Here is a 22028-nt window from a genome sequence, read left to right as displayed (position 1 = left end):
ATGTCCTGGACAGTGAGCAGTGGCGAGGGCTGTGTGGTGGCTGCCCCCTCAGACTGGGTGGGGCCTCTTCTCGGAGTTTGTGGCACACGTGACCTTGGGCCACTTGTCACCAGAGAATGCCTGTGCTGGCCAGCAGTCACGTGTCTTGACACTTCTGTTGTAGGGGATTGAGGACGTCCTCCTTCATGACTTTCTGGAAGATGTTTCTATTCAATACCTGAAATCTGTCCGGTTGTTTAGTAAGAAATTTAAGCTGTGGCTGCTTAATGCTTTGGAAGGTTTTCCAGCCCTTTTGCAGATCTCCAAACTCAGAGGTAGGTGTCAATGGAAAAAATAAATTCTGTAAGAGCAGATGCGAAATCTGACTTTCAGCCTGGGCGGTACCTCTCGGTGGTGGAATGCTCACTCCTCTTCACGCCAAAATACAATCTATAGGCTTGACCTACTCAGAACTTTTGGCTTTTTCTTTAGTACTTAGGATGGGTTCTGGTGTTGATCCATCCACACCCTTCTGCCAGTTCTGCCTCATGAACAATAATGTAGACTTTTGACAGGTCCAAGGGATTAGAGGTGTTGCAAAGGTGTTGAACTGTTGCAAAGTCGGGAAGTGCCTCCAGTTGCCCGCTGCACACCTTCCTTCTTCAAGCAGCTCCCTGAGGGCAGCTCACAGCCCTCACTCATTGTCCCTGGAGCAGGGTGACCAGAATGGACCGGGGATCTGGCTCCAACACCCCTCCGCTTCTCTGTGCTCTCTGTGGCCTCCCAGGAGGCTTTAAAGAATATTGCTTCCTCTTTAGAAATTCTTCCCGTATCCTTAACTTTCTCACACCTTTGCGGCCACCAGGACATTCACATTTTTGTGGTCTCAGTCTCCCTGCTGACTTTCTAGAACACTTTTTCCTTCTCTCTGGTTGCCGGGATGTAGTCTCTGAATAATGACTTTCACCAAGCTCTCTGTCTGCTCAAGGCCTCCTGTGGCTTTTGTTAAACAACACACAGGCCTGCTGTGTGGGTACCATGTTTTATGGCCCCAGAAATAGTCTTTGTGAGGTTTTTCCATCACTGCCTAAAGCTCTCTCCAGCATCCCCTCCCCACCAGGGTCCTATTCTTTTGGGGCCACCATGGGTCCACTCCCATTACCAAGGCCTGCCTGTTATCTCCCTATATTTCTGTATACGTGCTTTCTTTGCACACTGTTTGCTGGTTTCTCAGAGTGCCCACGGAATAAGACATTGACTAATGTCACTCACCACCCCTGCACCCTGACCTTCTTGGAAACTTTTACCTGGCTAGGCTGGGCTCATGGGCCCATGTGGGTGCCAGCCAAAAAGGAAGCAGGGAGGGGGCCATGCAGAGTGCAAGTGGGGCCTGGGACTTGCCGTGAAAGGAGAGGAGAAGCCCCACTCCTGTTTTCCTGGGGTCACTTCACCACTTGCCTGGTTCCAGTTTCCGGTTTCTCTCAGTCCCTCCTCTAGGCTACTTCTGTTAGCTTCCTAGTTAGGTGAGCGTCCTGTCTCCAGCCTCAGCGCACTCCCCTCCACACCCAATGATTATTCTAAAATGGCGATTTGATCAATTAATCTTCCGTGGTCTCCACTGCCTGAAGGGTCCACTCTTCTTCCCTCTCTGTGCAAAGTCGTTCACTGCTTGGCCTCTGGCCCCATTCCCATTCTCCATCCCCCAAGAGACCCTCATTGGTGCTCCCCAGCAACACAACACCGATTGTCCCCGCCCAAACTCTTATTCCTGCTATTCTGTGCACCTAGAGGGCCTCCCTCACCCCCATTCCCTTGGCTAACTCCTAATTTACATATTCAAGCCAGATTGAATCTCACTTCTAAGTGAAGCCATATCTGGTACCTTCCTCCAAATAGGCCTCTCCCTCCCCTAAACCCAACATCTTCTTCCCTGAGCCCTCGCATTGCCAGAGAGCATTTACCTGCTGTTGGGGAGTCGTTTGCACACCTGGTGACCCATCCTTAGAGGGCGAGCCCCTTGTGGGTAGAGGTTGCCTGCCTTTGTCCAACAATTCATCAAACACTCAGCAAACATTTATGGGGCACATACTGCATGAAGCTCTCTCGGAAATGTTTGTCACATAAATAAATGAATGCATTCAAAAGGAGAGTGCCCTTCTCTCTTTGTGTTTTTCCTTTTCATCCTTTCCTTTGTTCATATTCTGAGGAAAGCACTGTAGACATGAGAAAGTTGGGGAAACTCCGGGTTCCTCAGGGCAAAAATCCTAAACTCCTTTGAGCAGACATGTCAGATGCTGGGATTACATAATTTTTCTGGCAGCGATGGGGAGTATCTCCTGCTGGAACCTCCTAGCCATTAGGGACAAGGCCATTGGGCACAGCAGCGGGAAGATGAGGCTGCATGGAGGCCTCGCTGTGCAGGAGGCAGTCTGGACAGCTGTGCCCTCCCGGGCACATGTGCGTGCCTCCTGTCCTTGCCTTGTTTTTCCCACTGTCCTACTTAAGGACGTGGTACTATAGTATCGATAATGGCCATGTATCTTGTTCTTAACAGAAGTCACTGTGTTTGTCAAAAGACTAAGAAGAAAGACATACCTTTCCAACATGGCAAAGGTAGGTTTCCACCAACCAGACGGGAGAGAACAAAGCAATATTCTGAAGTGAAAGCTGAAAGCAGCAAGTATCCCCACAGAGCAGGGAGGCCACTTCTGTCCACCTGGAGGGCAAAGGACAGATGAGAGGACCTTGCTGACCACTGGCTGGGCAGGCCTGGGCGACCCTGGGTGCTCAGTGAGAAGTCTGCCCTCCCCTCCCCTCCTCAGAAAGGCCCCAGTCACCAGTTCTCTCTGAGCAGGAGCGAAAACAGAGTGAGTAGGTCACTGTTTTAAAGTTCCAGAGGGAGACCCTACCGAGGGGCCGGCTAGGACAGCAGGTGTCCGAGGTGAAAGGGCACTGTAGCAGCGCCTAGGACAGACAAGGCCTTTCCCGTGACATATGGCTATGGACACGGTGTGTCCAGGCCACCAGAGACCTTTGCTCTCTTGGGCTGATTATGTCGTCAGTGTTAGAGGAACGTAGAGAAGGGCAGAGGAAAAGGTTATGTAACGCCGGAACGTGCGCCACTCAGGCATCTGCCCTGAAATCCTGCGAGCACCAGGTCAGGACAGCTGGGGACCGTTACTCTGTTCCAAATCAACCCAGCTCTGGGGGAGATCAGCCAAGCCTTCCCTTTAGTCTTCATTCTTCCAGCACAAAACTCTCCCTGGTCTCTGAGTTCCCGGGGTTGTTCCACCATTGTGGGCTAATGGCCTGTCCTATCTCTAGCACGTTCACATATCTGAGCAGGTCAACTGTTGATAGCCCCACAGTGACACCTTCCTCCCAACCCAACTCAAGTGGCCAGCTTAGGCCCTAGAACCAGCCCCTGTTCTGCATTTTACTTTACACTTCCTGTCAACTGGGAAAGTTTTTACTTAACACCCCAAGTGCCCTCAGGTTTCTCCTTTGCAAAGTGGAGGCGGCTCTCATGTTTACTCTTGGGGCTGGTGCATGGATGACCCACTGTTTACCTTATGGACCCCGAGAATACAGGGGCCTGACTGAGCCCATTGGACAGCTGAGGAAATCAGCTGCCAGAGGTTAACACATCGTCCAGGCCTCTCAAGAGGAGAGGGCAGATACAGCTTCTGAATCCTCACAGCCACCTTCTAGAACTGGCCAACGCTACAGCTTCTTCAGGACCACATTTTCCCCGCGGCCCTCGATCACCCACTGTTTTCTTCTTTAGAGCAATTTAGGCTTGTTGAGTGGGGCGCAGAGAATAAGAAACAGGGATAGGAAGAGCCACAGTGTCCTCAGAGCCCTAAACGCATCTGCCTATGAGTGAATCATTCTAAAGGCCGGTTTTTCAGAAAAGCAGTTCCAGAATATGTGAAATTCGAATATTTTAATCGTGACTGAGGATTCCATTTTAATGGGTGATACCCAAATCCACTTCTCTTTCTTCTCAATGACAAAAAAATCCTGGTAATTTGAAGCAGGAGATCAAGCAAAAGTAAAATGACGAGATTTAATTAAGCAGTATGCTTCTCCATTATCTTTAGACCATGAGAATGGTGCTGAAAAATAACACGAGGGTCAACATTCTGAAGTCGGACCTGCACGCCATTGTGGACATGTCTGAGAAAGCCCTGCCAAGCAGCCTGAGCGGCATGGACGACCTGGCGAGGAACATGGAGATAAAATGTAACCCCCCAGCTTGCTTTCCTGGGGTGTTCCGTGTGTATTTGGGGCTGGCACGGCCAGCGCTGATATAAGGATTTCTTAATAGTGGTAGAATGTAATTTACTTTTCGATATCATAATTTACCTGCTCCTGCAGAGGGCAAAAAAACGCCCCAGAGGAGGTTTTTCCAGGGCTTACCCAAGTGTCCTCCAGGCCAGGAGTCCCCAACCCCTGGGGCGTGGACCGGTACCAGTCCGTAGCCTGTTAGGAACTAGGCCGCATAGCTGGAGGTAAGCAGCAGGCAAGCGAGTGAAGCTTCATCTGTATTTGGAGTTCCCCACAAGTGCTAGCATCACCGCCTCAGTTCTACCTAAATCATCAGGCATTCAATTCTCATAGGCACCAGTCCTGGTGCCAGAAAGGTTGGGAACTGCTACTCTAGGCAATCAGTGCCAACACATGTGTTTGTTGAGTGGATAAATGAGCAGATGAGTGTGGTTGCTGCTTGACAATAATTCTTTCTGGAAATCAACCTAGAGTGTCTCCTTTGGGGAAAAAAAAAACAAACAAAAACAAACCAAAAAAAAAAAGAAATCTGCATCAATCTTGTACCTGCACAGTTCAACAGACTCTGGGCCAATCTCTGAGCCGTTGTCTGAAGGCTGCTGAGAGGGGACCATGGGGACTGTGCTCCCGTTTCTGCCTTTCCAGATATGCCCACCAGGACACCCCATGAAAGTCTAGCAGCCTCTTTCTCGCAGGCCTACCCCCCGCGTAAACCGCCTCTCCAGTGCCTGCACACTCCTTCGGGGGTCAGCAGCGGCTTATCCATCTTGGTCCACCCAATACAGTGAGGGCTCATGGTAGCACTTCATATTTCATAACTAGATAGACCCATGAATTCAGAAAGGCATAAAAGCATCACGGTTGTCCTCTTCCTTTGGCCTTTAGGTAGAGCTGGCTTTGGTAGGATTGTACAGTTATTGAAATAGGTCTATTCTGGGCACTAATAGCCTCTGCCCCCCACTTCCCCTCCCACCCTGACCTCCTGTCCTCTGCTTCTATTGCTGTCCCAAATCCCAGCTCCTCCCCTAAATACTCTCTTCCAACTAAACCAGCAACACAAAAGTGAATGCTTAGCCCAGAGTTATGAACAGTGGTGCTGACTAGTAGGAATCCAGAGGGCCCCGTCCTGAGCTGCTGGCTCCCCAGAAAACCAGGTGGTCACCCAAACCCTGCTTTTGCCCCCAGTCCAAGCCCAGGAGTCCCAGGAAGGATGAAGTCTCTCCCCCAGGTGCCTGCCAGCCTGCCCAGGACTCCTGTGTGCGAGTTGGCATCCTTGGGTGGCCTTCCAAGAGCCCACTGCTGATACCTGGCAGGTGAATGCCTATGGTGTTTCTGGAAGATCTTCCAAACAAGCCCTGACCAAGCCTCAGCCAGGGCCACTGCGACCTCCTGGGCCTTCTAAGCTCTGCTGGGTACCCAGCGGCACCCAGAAAGGTGGGAAGGCCAAAGACTGTTCATTTTCTCTCTGTGCTGCCTGTGCAGGTGGAAGACTCAAGTCCCACGTCACTCAATCTTGGGCTCCACCCGTCACATTGTACTGAGTCTGTAACCCCGGGCAAGGCACTGAACACCGCTCAGTAGCTTTGATGTTTGCCATCAGTTAAAGGACATTAATAAACTACCTCTTTAATGGAAATGGCAAGGAAGAGTGAGATCATGTCTGTATCATGCAGTGAGCTCATCTTAAGTTGGGTTCTGTGTAATTACAAGGTGTAGTTATTATTTCAAAATATTTCTTTCCATTTCAACAAGTGGCAGAGCCGGTTCCTAGGAGGCAACATCACATAACTCTGAACCATATGACTGCAGAGGTGACAAATCCAGCCTTAGAATGCATCCTTTGTTTTCAAAACAAGTGCCAGGCTGCAGGGAGTGCCTCTGAACTATCGTTCTGATGTTTTCCCCTAGGTTACCTGTACACAAGTACCTGCAGGAAAATTCTGATGCGTCGCTAATGATCCTTTTGTTTGTTTTGTTTCTTTATAGGTTTAAGCAATTTAATTTCGTTGCTGGGGACGTCCACAGACCTCAGTGTGTTCCTGAATTGTCTATCTTCAAATCTTCAAGCACTTGTCTTCCAGGTACAAAACCATAACCTTTTTTGAGAGAAGAAGTGGATGTTGATCATTCTAGCACCTAGTGCCTGTGACCTTGTGGAATGAAAAGGAGTTTCCTCGGGCCAGAAATGTGTCTAGGCAGGTGTGGAGATGAAGGACAGAAAAGTAGTGTCTCACTCTGGTAGCAAGCCTGATGCTTTACTGGGATGTTTCTGCAAAAGACCCTGACAAGTACCATTCTCCCCAGACAGACAAAACCTCTCCTCCTCCTATACACTCTCGTTTGGCGCACACACACCTGAGCACATCCATGCTCACCCACACATGTGCACTCACCCACAAACACACACCAGCCTCCGATATCTGCTTTGCTACAGGAGTGAGACACCCTTCCTGGTCTTGTCCACAACCTTGACCTCACAGCCCAGGAGAAAGAGCAGGAATAAGAATGGAGAACGGGTCCACAGAGACTGACTGTAGAGGGCGTTGGGGGTGCAAACCTCATAGACATGAACCAGAAAACTCCTCAGAAATGAACCAGAAAACTTCATTTTTTTGCGTATTGAAAATAATCACTGTAGATTTGGTATGATGTTTCTTCCTCCCCGTTGGCCTTCAGCGAAGCCTCTTTGTAACAGTGCCACTGTGTTTAGAGCCATGTCACTGCCAAGATGTGTGTCCATCGGCGAGCATCACTGACCGAGGCTTTCGGTCCTCTCACTCATCCTCTAACGTCACCAAGCTGATCCCCCAGGACCCTTAACACCAGCTCTGCCTCACAGCAGGCGACAGGCTCATACTCTGTGTTAGACCACAGAACACGATGTGTTTCCCAAGCCTCCATCATCTTCAGACTTCATACATGAGGCGTGTTAGAAAACTGGTGTTTTGTAACTGCGTGCCTCTGAAGGGCATGTGTTTGTAAAACAGCTTGGCTCATTAAAAAAAAAAAAAAGCAGACTATCGTCGATAAAATATTCAGACTCTTAAAATATAAACCCTCGGGCCTGTCAGAGGTGACAAATGGCTTCATTGTCAGCCCCTGAAAGCGAGCTAGCAGAGGAGATGTTCAACTGTGTCATGCATCTTGTCTTCCCTGTTCTCACACTGCTTGGCCTGAGAGACGCTCTCATTTGTGCAGAGGGTACCGATGGCCCAGAGCTACTTCTCTCGATGTTTTAGAAAGTATCTTTGTGTTTGTTCCTTCCGAGAGCCCCATTTCAGGTGGTCAGAAATATCAGCCCAGGTGGTCAGAAGTCGTGGGGGGAGGATGCTGCTGGTGAGGGCAGTTTGCATGCACCCAAAGGCCAGGGCGATCCCCTGGTACTCGGGGGGAGCTTTCGGTGGAGGCAGAAGAGAAAAGAAGCAAAGATGAGAAAAGGCATTTCCTTTTTTCTATCCAGCCTCTACATCTCTTCTTCAGAGCTTTGGTTGAGCTAGTGGGTGTTCCACATGCATATGATGACACTTAGGGAGGCTTCAGCGCCATTCGTCCCAACAGATGCATGTGAAATTCATACGACTCCATTGTTTCCTAAATCATTTGTAGTGTGACCCAAGGCTTGGAAAGTTTGTCCACATGTAGAGGCATCTCATTGGTACCCACTTTAGTGCCACTTAGGCTGTCGAATGACCTCGACTCCACTGGACGCGCAAGCGGGAACTTCCAGTGCTCAGATAATTTACAGGGTGTAGAGGCCAGCTTTGTGCTTTCCAAAATCAGCGCCATTACTTTTCATCATTATGGGATGTGCCACCTTCCACAGTATCAGACTTGGCAGGGGTAACACGGCCACTGACCCTCTCGATAGTGACTGCCAAGTGGACTTCAGCAAGGCTGACCTTGCGGTGTCATGCTTCACAAGGGACTTCTTTTTAAAACTTGTGTGCGATTCAAAAAAAAGAAAAAGTTGTCCAGTTCTCCACTTCCTTCCTTCTCTTCCAACTTCAATGGGTTCTTCCCTGATGATTCAGGGGAGATGAAACAAGACCAGAAGTGGATCAGTGGGCCACAGCCTCCGTTCCCACCTATCATTTCTTCCTCTTTTTACTTGGTCATTTGAAAATGTCTGTGCCTGACAAACGTGTGCACTTGAAAACATGCTCTTCTCCATTTTGTCATAAATCCCAGTGGTTTTTTTTTTTCCCTCACAAAAACGTAACAGCCAAGCAGAAGCAAAGAGGAGTTCATCAAATTGGCCGCCAGCTTCCAACTAAGATGGAATTTCCTCCTCACGGCTGTAAGCAAAGCCATGACCCTCTGCCACAGAGACAGTTTTGGTAAGTCCGAGAATACCAAACATTTGCATTTTACCCTTAAAATGTTAGTATAGCATAAGAATTTTCCAGGTTGCTATGTGGAATCCAGTCATTAACCTTTTTATGTAAAATACAACACAGACAACAGAAAACCACACAAAACCATAGTAACCCTGTTTTGATGGCATCATAAGAGTCCATCAGATAAGCTTTCTAGGGCTTTAGATTCCTGTGTATTAGAGGCTCATTCCTGCAGCTGATGCTCAGGGGCCTTGGGCAGGGTCTGGAAACCATGTTCCATACGAAGAGGAGAAACTATTGGTGTTAGGATTTCTCCTTCACGTGGCTTTTCACTGTCAAGGAAGGTCACATGTGTCACCTCCATGGCGCAGATGCAGCATAGTCAAGTTGTAGGAAGGGAAGTTCGCCACGGAGCCCTCCAGGTCCATGGAAAGGATCATTCATCTCAACAGATATTTATCGTCCCTACAAAGTCCCAGGCACCTTTCCATAGAGCAGTGGAAAGACAAAATCCTGGCCCCTGCGAGCTTACACACTGACTGGAGAAGGAACCCGGACCACAGGGCTGCCAGATGCACTCGCAGGTTGGAGGCAGAACACTAGAGAGAAGACAAACTCTACTTTGGGTTGGTTTTGTGAACACTCAAGCTCTTTCGAAGGTTGCTGCTATAAGCTGCCATGTGGGTGACAGCCACTTGTAGTGAGGCCCTCCCTTTCTGCTGACACTCTTCCAGACCAAAGTGGCAGAGCAGAGCCATATGCAATCACAGGAAGAAGTCCAGCCCCATGGCCATTGCTCTTCTCCATCTACTTTCTCTGGACCTCCATGTGAATTCAAAGTCTTCACACCAGTAGTTTCTTCTCTTCATATGGAACCTGATTTCCGGACCCTGCCCAAGGCCCCTCAGCATTGGCTGCAGGAATCGAGCTCTAAATACATAGGAGTCTAAAGCCCCAGAAATGTTGTTAGTTTCACAGAGATCTGTTTGTCTGCCCACCTATCTGTCTATCCATCTAATTATTCATTTTGGGTTGCTATTTCAATGTAGGCTCCTGGCATCTGTTTCATTTGCTGCTTGTGGAATATGTGATTCATATACTGCAGTCGTGCATAGAAGAGGAAGAGGAGGATGACGACGTGGGGAGTCTCCAGGAGATGCCACCAGATGACCATTCTCTTGTCCGGCCAGACCAAGCACCTTTCCATCCTCCAGAGTCTCCACCATCTCAGGAGCACAGAAGCCTGAGTGTGGATCCACCTCGTGCAGTGCTGACACACATGACCCAGAGCTGGTGCCCCGCAGGTGTGAGCGGCGTGGTTCTTGGGGTCCTGGGCTTCCTGGTGGACACGGCCACAGGCGAGAAGGTATAAATACCAGGGGCCCAACTTCCACACAGTTTTTCAAGGGCAATAAGAACTACCAGGCAGTTATGAAACCCATGAAGACCCCATTGTTCAAACAATGATACAGGATTATAGAGTCATCTTTGCTTTAGGTCATTTTTCCAGGAATGATTATAACAGCTTATCTATTGGTCACAGGCCGGCTCAGTTTTAGGATGCATTGATATGAGCCTGGCACGATTAGGCATGCAGAATATGTGGGTGGCTGGGGTCTTGCCTTCCCAGAGCTTCCCTGACATGGTTAGGCTAACTGAGCAATAGATTGCTACTGGCTGCTACCGGAGTGGAATGCACTGAAATGCCTCTGGCCTTCAAAGGAAGGAAACATTGAATAGAAAGGATTTTGAAAAGATAACATCGGAGTACATCTTGAGAGATATAAAATTAAGAATTGAGATTTATCCAATACCTGTATGCCCTTTGTATGCCCTTTGTGTACATTATCTCAAAGACATACAATTTTACAGAGTACCTGCTCTGATCATTTTCATGCTATGGATGAGGAAACCGAGGCCCAGAAAAACTAAGTGACTTGCACAGAGTCATATAGCAAGTAAACGGTGGAACAGAGATTAGAGCCCTGGCCTGCCCAATCTCAAGTCCATTCTTTTCTCACAATAGTAGATCAGAGGAGAGTGGTCCATGCCCTGAGAAGAGTAGGATACTGGTTGGAGAAGACACCAAATGAGGACAGGAAGGGCAGCCAGACTGATGCAGGAAGCATCCGAAACACCACCTCCAATGTGGGAGACTGGCCGTTTTAAAAACAAAAAATCTTGACAACTATCATCTTGGTACTAATTTCTAAAACTTCTGTACCTATGTCTGGAAGCTTAGCCACTTTATACAGAATTACTTTTGCACTCACGAATTCCCCTTTCGAGTGGATGAGTTGTGCTTGGTAGGAGACCATTAAAAAGGCGTAACCCTCAACCTGGGTTAATAGTGGCCATGGGTGAGTCGTAGCCTGAGACTGTTCATACACTACAGTCCTCAAAATAACCAGAACCTTCCAGGGACCTGTCCTTCCTGAACAAACCCTCATTCCCCAGAGTACAGAGAACCTGTATAAACTGTTACTGAGCACTACTTTAAAAAGACACCGTGCTGAACAAAAATAATATGAGTGGTGTGGTAGATTCAGATGGGTTTCTGTAAACAAGAAGTTAGTCTCCTCTGCGAATGTATATGCAAAGAGGCATGACCAATGAGGCCTGAAATAGTGAAATATCGACCCCAAATCAGGGACCCGTTGGCTGGGAGAAGGGAAGCTGGGCCGCCTCAGAAGAGAAACAGCTGGGAGCAGTTAAGGCTCCACTCTCCAGCTGGTGTTTCAGGGCTGTTATCAGAGAGAAGGCCCAGTTAGACCTGCAGACCAGGCCAGATGGCCGGGCTATGCCTCCCTTCTCCCTGACCCTCTGCAGAATATACCCTGTCCTGGCCACAGGGCTATGCAAGGGCTGGCCAGTGGGGAGCTCAGCTGAGTACACTCTGGAACATTCTGTGCAGCCCTAGCAAGACAAGCATTTGTGCTGGACATGCAGCTCCAAGCGTGCAGACCTCTCTGCTCACTGGCTGGGGTGAGAGCTAAGACCATAGACAATTTGACATGCCTCTGAGTCACCAAGGTAACTGGGAGGAAACTTTTACCTCTTCGGCCACAGTTGGAAGTGTGTGGACACTGTCAGGCTCCCTGAGCTGGGCATTTAAATGCATCATTTCAGCAACCCAGTGAGATGATGTTAGCATGGCCCGCATTTCACAGAGAGTGTAACTGAGGCTCATGAGGACCTGGCAAACCTTCCCAAGGTCACTTTGCTAATAACTGGCAGAGCAGGGATTCAGACCTCCATAGATCTCCTTCTGAGACTCTCCTTTTCCTCCCCCAAAGGTCTTAATTCCAAAAGCAGTGAGTTGAGAGTAAATGAAAAATATCTTCAAGTCTGATGATTTGGGGAAATAAGTGAGCTATTCTGGTACATAACTTCCTGGGTTCAAATTCATATCTTCCACTTATTTGCTGAGAACCACGGGCAAGTTGCTTAATTTTATCCAGTCCTTGGTCCCCTTATCTATGAAATAGGAATGATAATATCTAATTCTGTAGGGCCATTATGAGGTTTAAGTAAGGTGATTATTATTCTTAGAACGTAAAATTCTTAAAACATAGTAACTACCCATAAGCACGAGTCATCATCATTATTTTTCCAACAAAACCTCCTAATCTGAGTGCCTTTCCATAATACTCTCTACCCAATTCCATAGCAACTCCGAAGTTCATTACAATGGGGTTTGACTTGCAGTCATGTGCCGCATAACGACATTTGGGTCAATGACAGACCGCATATACAACGGTGATCCTATAAGATTATCATAGAGCTGAAAAGGCCCTGTCACCTAGTGATGTCATAGCACAAAGCATTACTCACATGTTTGTGGTGATGCTGGTATAAACCAACCTGCTGTGCTGCCGGTTACATACAGTTCATAATACTTCATAATGGTAATAAACGACTATGATACTGGTTTATGTATTTACCACACTAAACTTTTTATCTTTATTTTAGAATTTACTCTTTCTACTTATAAAAAGTCTGCTGTAAAACAGCGTGTCGTGTTACGCCAGCAGCAGCCTCCTACATCTCATGTTTATTGTCTCTTGATTGCATCATTTCCTCTTGTGCTTAATTTAATCTCGTGTTGTTTGTACAGTGATGTGCTGTACAGGCTCCTAGCCCAGGAGCAGCAGGCTATCCCACAGAGCCTCAGTGTGCAGTAGGCTACACCGCCAAGGTTTGTGTCAGCGCACTCTATTAGGTTTGCACAACAATGAAGTCGCCCAGAGACTCATATCTCTGAACATAACCCTGTGGTTAAGCGGTGCATGACTGTGTATTTAATTCATAGAAACAATAGGGAAGATATTACATACTTAATTGAACTACATAATAAAGCAATACAAGCAGATGAATGTCAGGTAATCCAGAGTAATATGCATCAGAGATTAATTAAACCTGCTTCTGTTGGTGAATGCCTGCTGAATTAGCTATAATGACTTAAATAGTCTAACACCAAAAAGTCACACTCATCTAATTTTCATTGCATTCATTATTCAGCATTGCACTCATCATCAACAAGAAAGCACACCCCATGCCCCATCTGTACTCATCTGCCATGAGTTAACGCCCCATTCGGCTGCACATCTGTGTCAGCCTCATTTTTTGAACAATTTATCACTGCCCTGCATCTACGGTAAGAGCTGAAGTCAGCATTCTGATTGCCATACCCATCTGTCACTCTTCTACATTCTAGGAATGCTCAAAATAGTAAGATGCCAAGGTGTGTTTAAGAATAAAGCAAAAATTTATACTGATATTAAATAAAGAACTTTCTTTTAAAAAATATACTACACAGTTTTTACTTTAAGTCATGGACTCAAGGAGTAAAGCACAGCAAAAGCATTAAAAAAATAAGTGACTCTTCAGCTATAGGATAAAGGTAAAGACAATTTTTTTTGAGAGAAGAGAAACATCTTTTCATTGGGTGGTAAGAGTTATTATGGAATTTAGAGAGAAAAGGTGAGAAAGTCCTTTCATTAACCTTGCATTGGAGTTTATCTTGTGCACATCTTTGTCAAAATATAGTAGTAGCTCATTGGGAAGTTATTGATGGAATCAGACCAAGAAAATACATCTCCATTGATTTTTGAGAGTAATCATGTACTTGGAGGATTTGCCAATTTTCCAAGTACCCTTGGAGCTAAAGGGAGGATGGCATAGCACCCTTGTTTCTCTGATAGGAAAACTTGCTCGAGCAAGTCAGATGACTTATCTGAGAGCTAGCACTTCAACTAACCCCAGAATCTGTGAATCTCTCAAATCTATTACTACTCAATTGAGTGTCAAGTTAATCAGTGGTTGTTTTCACAGACTTTTCCTCTTTATCTACTGGTATATTTGATGGATGGTGGAGGTAGGGCCTATGTGAGAACTTAAGCCAACAATGTCAGCTCAGAACTGACGAGAATGCAGGACCATATCTAAGAATGCAGCCAAAGTGACGAGCGCTACAGCTACACGAAGACCCATGGGTAGTTCACAGTCTCCTTCTTGATTTTCACAAGTGAGCCTTGTTCTCTCATGTCTTTAATGGGAGAGTGTTGATTTGCAATTAGTGCCTCACAGCAGCAGCTATGGGCTGCCACTCCTTTTCCTAGAGAGAGCCCACCTGCTCCCACTCCCTGTGGCCTCTCTCCTTTGCATCGTCCCAGAGTTGATAGTCCTTCCATGCAGTCCTCACCAGACTCTGAATGTTCCCTTGAGAAATTAGAAATAAATGCGTAAGCTTCCCCTTTGGGTCCTGAGGTGGGGACGAGAGGATGGTAGAAGAATTCAAATGGTGGGTCCCGCAACAGAAAATAGTGTAACTTTTTCTTTTTACCTTTTGCTTTTAAATGTCTACCCCTTGCAGCTCATCCAGGTATTATTGGAAGACAAAGCCACCGAAAGCACAGTCAAACTCAGCCTTCCTGTGGGACAAGAAGCCCTCGTCACCTTAAAAGATGGACAAAAATTTGTGATTCACATATCGGATGTACCCCAAAGCTCTGGAAATATTTATTTCAGGGAAAACAATGCTAATAAGTAAGATTATTCATTTGAATAGGACATGAGAAAGCATAGATTTTCATTCTTAAAAATATGTTAAATGTTGAATCTTCGGTATTTCTAAGAAAGAAGATTGTATGTACATAATGATATAGCATTGTCTATTTTATGTCTGTGTGTATTTCAAAGAGTTGGTTTTGATGAAACACATAAACTGATTTGGAGAATAATTTTTGCCTCTGTTGCTTTTCTTTGGGGGCTTTCCAAGTATTTCCATTTGGGGACTTAACAGAGGAGAAATTCGAGAAATCTTGTCAGAAGTAAAAAAAAAAATGGACATATCTCCCGAGAAAGATAAAGTTTGAGGAATGCGAATTGGTACAAGCAGTAAAAGGCCATTGGTAATATACATTTTTTTCTTCCCCTTGGTAGTGCTCCAATAAAAATAGAATTTGTAGAAAAATCCCCTCGGGCAGTGAAAAACAGGAAAAAAAAAAAAAAACTTGATAGCACTGTTAGACTTACTCACTGGTGCAATCAACCATCCTGACTTACTTTGGTTTGCCATTTCAGCTTCCTTAAAGTGAGGTACAGTTTTGAATCCAACAATGTCCAAACAAATGAGGATGTCCTGCTTTGAATCACTTTTTATTTCTCTTTTTATAACAAAATCCTAAAAAACATTGAAACTAGGATCACTGTTAAACCAGATGCATTTTTATGTAACTGGTTATAATATTGAAAAGAAATTTAACAATTCATGCTTACATGATTTCTGGTTTAAGTAGAAATAATAGAGAATATTTTATTGATCTCATATTTTATATAAGAAATGAATTAAATTTCTTTAAATGCTTGGAAATTTTAAAGAAACATAAGAATGATATGTCACTAGATTCATTAAGAACTATCCTTCTTGATGGCTAAAAAAGTAATTCTATTTTAGAGCTCTTTAGCACTACATTTAATATGTTATCTCATTTCTTAGGCTATCGAAAGTAGTTATTTGTCAAAGAATAACTCAGAGATATTTCTGTGCTCACTGTTCAGTGTCTTGCATATTTATTTGCTTACATGTTAAGTAGATAGGTGGTGAACTGAGTTGAGAAACAAAGGCAATAACAAGATTTATCAGTCTGGGAACAGTGAATTTTGTTTACATATTTCGGGGTAAACTGATTAGCTGGGAGCTAGCAGAGGGCATTCTGTCCTTGAAAAGGCCAACCAGATTGATCGAGGAAAATTGTGTATCTGTGGAGTTAGAAGTTAGGATAGGGATGAGGGTGGCTAGTAACAGAGAGGAGACAAAGGGGCATCTTGGACCTTCTTAGTGATCTAAATTTGGTCTGGGGGGTGACCAGACAGTGTGTCTGTCTTGTGAAAATGTGTCACAAAGCTTACAATATGATTTTTTCTGCATATGTTATGTGAAAATGTGTTTTTAAAAATGGAAGGCATAGCACACGTTATGGGGATTGTATTGGAGGTTGCTGGTGGAAGAAGGGTAGGAAGTACACAGGATTCCAAGAGAAATCAAGCCAGGTTTGAAAAGCCACTGGATGCCAAGGATTACTGATGTGGGACTGGAACTGTGCCTGCCACCTACTTCTTTGTTTTCCCTCCCACTCTGCTGCCCTGATGAGTTGAGGCAGGAGGCTAAGCAACCACAGACTTCAAGTCCTAACGCAGTTCTCAGCCAGGGAAAGGGAGAAGCTGTATCTCGAATAAAGTTTGAGATCTATACTAATACACTAGCAGAGATGGCTCTTATGATTGAAAGTAAGTGGTGGTCTTCTATTATTTGAAAGTGGACATAAACGGAAATTTCCTCTAGCCCCTCTCCCAAACTTGGATTTTTATCCAAGAGCTAGAAATAATCCACAGAGCAGGTGCAAAGATTGTTCTCTGCTTGCACCATCTATCAGTTCATGATTGCAGCATTACCAACTAACCTGCTATGACTTAAAACAGCTCCCACTTATTTAATATTCCTCACCAGCTCACAGATCACTTGGACGTCCCTGTTGATTTAGACTGGACTTGGTGAACTTTGCTTGGCCATCTGCAGTCGCTGACAGGCTCGTTGGGGGCTGGCCAGTCTAAGATGGCCTTTGCTGGGATGACCCGGCTCTTTGCTGCATAGCCCCACATCCTTCCAGCAGACTAGCTTGTGCATGTTCTCATGGTAGAGGTGGGCCCAAGAAAGCAAAAGTGGGAACACAAGTATGTTTTCATGCCTCTGCTTGTGACAATGTGTTCCTGTCCCATTGGCCAAAGCAATGTAGATAAAAGGTAAGAACACAGTAAATGATGTGAACACAAGGAAGTTTCAAACAACCACAATCTACCTTATCAAGTTCAACCCTATGTAATATCTAACTCTAAATCATTATCCCACATGTTCTGGGAGACAGTCTTCCAATGGACATGGCTGGCCCAAGGTCACCCAGCCAGCATCAGTATGGATTCCATGATCATCTCCATGGCGTCATCCACTGTGACATTGTTACAGCACTGGCCATCCATGCAAATCAAGTCGACATAAATATTTGATCCTCAATTATACATAAAGGCAATAGTATTTTCTGAAACAGTAATTTGAAATAAAAATAATAATGATACCCTGTTCAAATAAAATTCTCCCCAGGGTATGTCACTATTGTAATTGTAGTTCTTACAGAAAGAGAAGCATGTCAAACTTTCCTTCATGGTAATAATAGCTACACCCCCATAGATCTTGGAACATAAATTCACTCATGATGATGTTAATGGAAGCCCACTAACATTCTGGCAGCAGATAGATTTTCCAAAAACAGATATTTGATCTAAACTGTATAGCAATGTGTTCTATAATTAAGTATTTGTCATGTGTTTATTTTTTTACCATGTAGTTTTTAATCATCGAGAATCATCAATGAACAAATCAGGTAAATCCCTGCTCTTTGGGAGCTTATGTTCCTAGCGGAAGACCGACACTTAACTAATCAATAAATAAAAGCCTAATATTTTGGTGGCGATTGCTATTACTAAGTGTAATTGTAAAAATAACACATGGTGAGGGAGATAGGGAGCGATTGGGACGCCTGTGGGGTTTTCAAGCAAGGTCTCTCTCACAAGGTATAATATTGAAAATGATCTGAAGAAAGTAGAAAAAAAAAAAGAAAGGTGTGAGAGCATTCTGGAAGGGTAGGAGAATGAATCAGAGACGTGGAGCAGCTTCTCAGGCAGCCCCGTGCAATAGTCATGAATCTTAAGTGATCAAGGGATTTAAAACCATTGAGATCCAGGAATATTGCAGGCTCATTTATTTGAACCAACTCATCAGGTGAAAACAACTAACATGTTGGGGAAAAAACCCCACAAAAACCGTCTTCTTAAAAGCATCAAAAAGCTGACAAGATAGAAAAAGAATCTCCAAGTCGAAATCAAAGAGAAATTGGGGTACATACAGCAAGATAAGCCAAGCACCAAGGCTACTTTTTCCTATCCACGTGACTTTGAGCTTTCCGCTTGATGGCTTCTTAGGGTGAAGAAGGCAGTAGTCAAATACCAGACCCACCTGGGGTGGGGAGTCTAATAGCAGATCTCATAAATGGGAACTCCCAAAGGGCTGCACATTCCAGGTAAGAGTGAGTCAGAAGTAAAGTGCTCTCACCTTCCCCCGAATACTCCCCCGCAGATGACAAAGAAATTTGCTGCTTATATTAATCAGGATAGAGAAGAGCTGTCACTCTCTCTTCTCCTTTTCTTCCAGCCCCTAGCAACCACTCTTCATTGACAAATGATATTCTATTGTATGGATATACCCACATTTTATTTGTCCATCCATCATTTGATGAATCTTTAGGTTGTTTTGACTTAATGAAAAACATGAATAATGTCATTTCCACTTAAATAATGCCTCTATAAATATTTGTGTACAAGTTTTTGTGCGGATATATGTTTTCATTTCTCTTAGATGTATACATACCTAGGAGTAAAATTGTTAGTTCGTGTGGTAACTCTGTTTTCAAGAATTGCCAAACTGTTTTCCAAAGTGGCTGCATCATTTTATATTCCCATCAGAAATGTGTGATGGTTACACATTTTCACCAATATTGCTCACCTGACTTTTTGATTACAGGCCTCTTGGTAGGTGTTAAGTGGTATGCATTGTGGTTTTGATTTGGATTACCTAATGACTAATGATGTTGAGCATCTTTTCCATGCATATTGGCCATTTGCATATCTTCTCTGGAGAAGTGTCTATTCAAATCCTTTGCGCAATTTTTATTTGAGTTTTTTTTTCCTTGTTATTGAGCTGTAAAATGTTCTTTGGATATTCAAGATACAAGTGCCTTGTCAGGTGTATGATTTGCAAATGTAACAGTAAATACTTCAGTATATCTCTGTAACAGAATTTTTTACATAACCCAAACTCCTTTACCACACCTAATTAAAGTAACGACATTCTTAGCCCATATTCAGATTTCTCTGCTTATCTCAATGATGGCCTCTAACAGTTGTTCCATACGTTACATTTGGTCTTATGTCTCCTAAGTACTTTCATATTTACAATCATACACCCTTAATTTTTAATGCCATTTATTTATTGAAGAACCTGGGTTCATTGTACTACGGAATGTTTCATATTCTGAATCATATAATTTTCCCATTGTATTCTGTATTTCTGTAAACCAGAAGTCAAATTTAAAGATTGAGTAAATTCAGGGTGATTTTTTTTTTAAATAAAACACTTCGTAGATAGTGCTGTTTACTTCCTACCACATTCTACTTCATCCCCTCTGGAAATATCTAATGTCCTTATAATGGAACATTTGTATTTCCCAAAATTCATATGTTGAAGCCCCAGGCCCCAGTGTGATGATATTTGGAGGTGGGGCTTCTGGGAGGTGATTAGGATTAGGTGAGGTCCTTAGGGTGGGACTCTCGTAATGGGATTAGTGCCCTTATAAAAAGAGAAAAAGAAGAAAGGCTGCATCATTTAAGAGACTTCTTTTGCTAGGAGGACTAAAACATGACAAAAATGATTCTGGAAAACAGTTTGACAGTGTTTCGGTCTGCTTTGGCTGCTATAACAAAATACCATAAACTGGGTGGCTTAAATAGCAGACATTTATTTCTGACAGTTCTGGAGCCTGGATATCGAAGATCAAGGTACTGGGAGAGTCATTTCCTGGTGAAGGCTTTCTCCCTGGTTTGCAGATGTCTGCCTCCTCCCTGTGTCCTCATACAACCTTTCCTCGGCCCATGCATGCAGCAGGGCGAGGCCAAGTGGGAGACTCTTTTCCTTTTCTTCTTAGGCGATTAATCCCATCATGAGATCCCCACCCTCATGACCTCATCTAACCCTAATTACGTCCTTAAGGTCCCATCTCCAAATACCATCACCCGTGGGGTTAGAGCTTCAACATACAAATTTTGGGGACACAAGCATTCAATTGATAACAGACAATTTAACAAAAACTTAAACACGTACCTACTAAATGACCCAGTGATTCTATTCCTCGGTAGTTACCCAAAAGAAAGAAAACGTATGTTCACAAAAAGGCTTGTCCAGGGTATTTACAGCAACCTTATTCATAATAAACAAAACTGAAAATAATATCTATCGATTGGATAATGGATAGGCCGATTTCAGTATATTCATTGCATTCATCTACTTGGACCTCCATAATAAAATACCATAGACTGGGTGGCTTAAACAACAGAAATTAATTTTCTCACAGTTTCAGAGGCTGAAAAGTCTCCAAAATCAAGGTTCCAGATGATTGGGTCTTCGGTGAGAGCTCTTTTCCTGGTTTGCAGAAGGGCTACCTTCTCAGTATGTCATCACATGGCTTCTCCTCAGTGTGCATGCATGGGGAGGGAGAAAGCTCTCTGGTGTCTCTTTTTATAAAGGCAGAATCCTATCAGACCAGGACCCCACCCTTATGTCCTCATCTACACTTAATTATTTCATTAGAGACCCTATCCCCAAACGCAATCACACTGGGGGGTAGAGTTTCAACATATGAATTTTAGAGGGACACAAAAATTCAATCCGTAATAATAAATTATCTGAAATATAACACAAAGAAAGATGGACAAAGATATGAAAGACAGGTTAGAGACGTTAACCAAAGAGAAGGCTTAATCTCTGTTTCTAGGAGTGGGTAGGGGCAATGTCTATGGAGGTAATTGTAAAAAATTTTCCAGAACTGATGAAAGAGACCTAACAAATTCCAGGAAAAAAGAAAAGACAAGACAAGAAGTAAAGAAAGAATTAAGGAAGAAGGAAGAAACTCACACCTAGACACATACCAAAGAGACAGAGAAAAGTTTAAAAGCCATAAGAGAAATAAAGAGAGGTTATCTTCAAAGTAGTGACAGTAAAACTAAAATCTGACTTCTCAATATCAACAATGGAGACCAAAGAGGAATTGTAGCTTTAATGTGTTGAAAATATACCTACTAACTTGGAATTTGATACTCAGAAGGAATATTTTCTATGAATGAAAGAAAAATACATTTCAGACCAATGAAAGTTTGCCACTAGTAGACCCTCATTAAAGGAAGTGCTAAAGGGTGTACTCCAGTAAGAAGGATGAAGAGTAAGGAAACTGGAACGTGTAGCTAAATCTAATTACACATGGATTGAATAAAATCACAATAACAATTTTTTTTAGGATTAAGAAAAATACAGCATTCTTCACCAAAGAAGATAGACAAAAAGTAAGTACCCGAAAAGCTGCTACTATTAATAGACACTGGGGAAAGGTACTCAGTTGTGCCAGTACCACAAACAACACATGGATGAGCCTCACAAATGTAATTTTGACTGAAAGTAGAAAGATGCCAAAAATACATAAATGATTCCATTTATATAAAGTTCGAAGTAGATAAAATTAATCTATAATATTTGGGGATGCATGCACAGGAAGTAAAACTATAAAGAAAAGCAAAGAAACATCAACCACAAATATCAAGATAGTGATTACAGCCAGGAGAGAGGCGGGCGACTGTGATGGGGAGGGGGAGGGGCATATAGAGAGCTTTGTGCATTTTTTGCATATGTCCTAACTCTCAATCAAAATATTTTAAAATTATTATCATGTAGATTGATGAATGGATAGAGGAATCCATACATAGAAAAACGGCTTTGATGGTAAGGAGACCGTAGATGGAGTGGAGGATGGGGAAGATAGTGGATCCTTTGGTTACTGCAGAGTGCAACACTTGCCAAAATATCTAAAAAAAATTCTAGTGTTAGTTCAAGTTATTTTCATCCATAAAATATTTGAAGCTGGAGTATTAGATTCTAGGTAGAAGATCTGAAGCAGAAAATGTCTTCTAGTGGGCTAGACTATGAATACCATAAGCAGAGGTTTAAAAGCGTAAATAATTTAAAATTTTTTTGATATCTCTAAA

The 22028-nt window shown here is 43.9% G+C and overlaps 1 protein-coding gene across 1 annotated transcript in view; it reads left to right on the top strand.

Annotated features, from left to right (window-relative positions):
• RFX8 (regulatory factor X8) overlaps window positions 1–14677 on the top strand; it is a 52030-nt gene extending 37353 nt beyond the window's left edge. The window contains exons 9-15 of the mRNA XM_039840094.1: window positions 164–314; window positions 2534–2592; window positions 4083–4224; window positions 6256–6350; window positions 8492–8606; window positions 9656–9972; window positions 14482–14677. Coding sequence (XP_039696028.1) covers window positions 164–314; window positions 2534–2592; window positions 4083–4224; window positions 6256–6350; window positions 8492–8606; window positions 9656–9972; window positions 14482–14658 — 1056 coding nt within the window. The 3' untranslated portion in view covers window positions 14659–14677. The remainder of the gene's footprint in view (window positions 1–163; window positions 315–2533; window positions 2593–4082; window positions 4225–6255; window positions 6351–8491; window positions 8607–9655; window positions 9973–14481) is intronic.
• Window positions 14678–22028: the final 7351 nt, after the last annotated feature.

Source organism: Pteropus medius, unplaced genomic scaffold (assembly GCF_902729225.1).
Source record: "Pteropus medius unplaced genomic scaffold, Ma_sr-lr_union100, whole genome shotgun sequence".
NCBI lineage: Eukaryota > Metazoa > Chordata > Mammalia > Chiroptera > Pteropodidae > Pteropus > Pteropus medius.
This window is presented reverse-complemented; position numbering and strand designations above follow the sequence as displayed.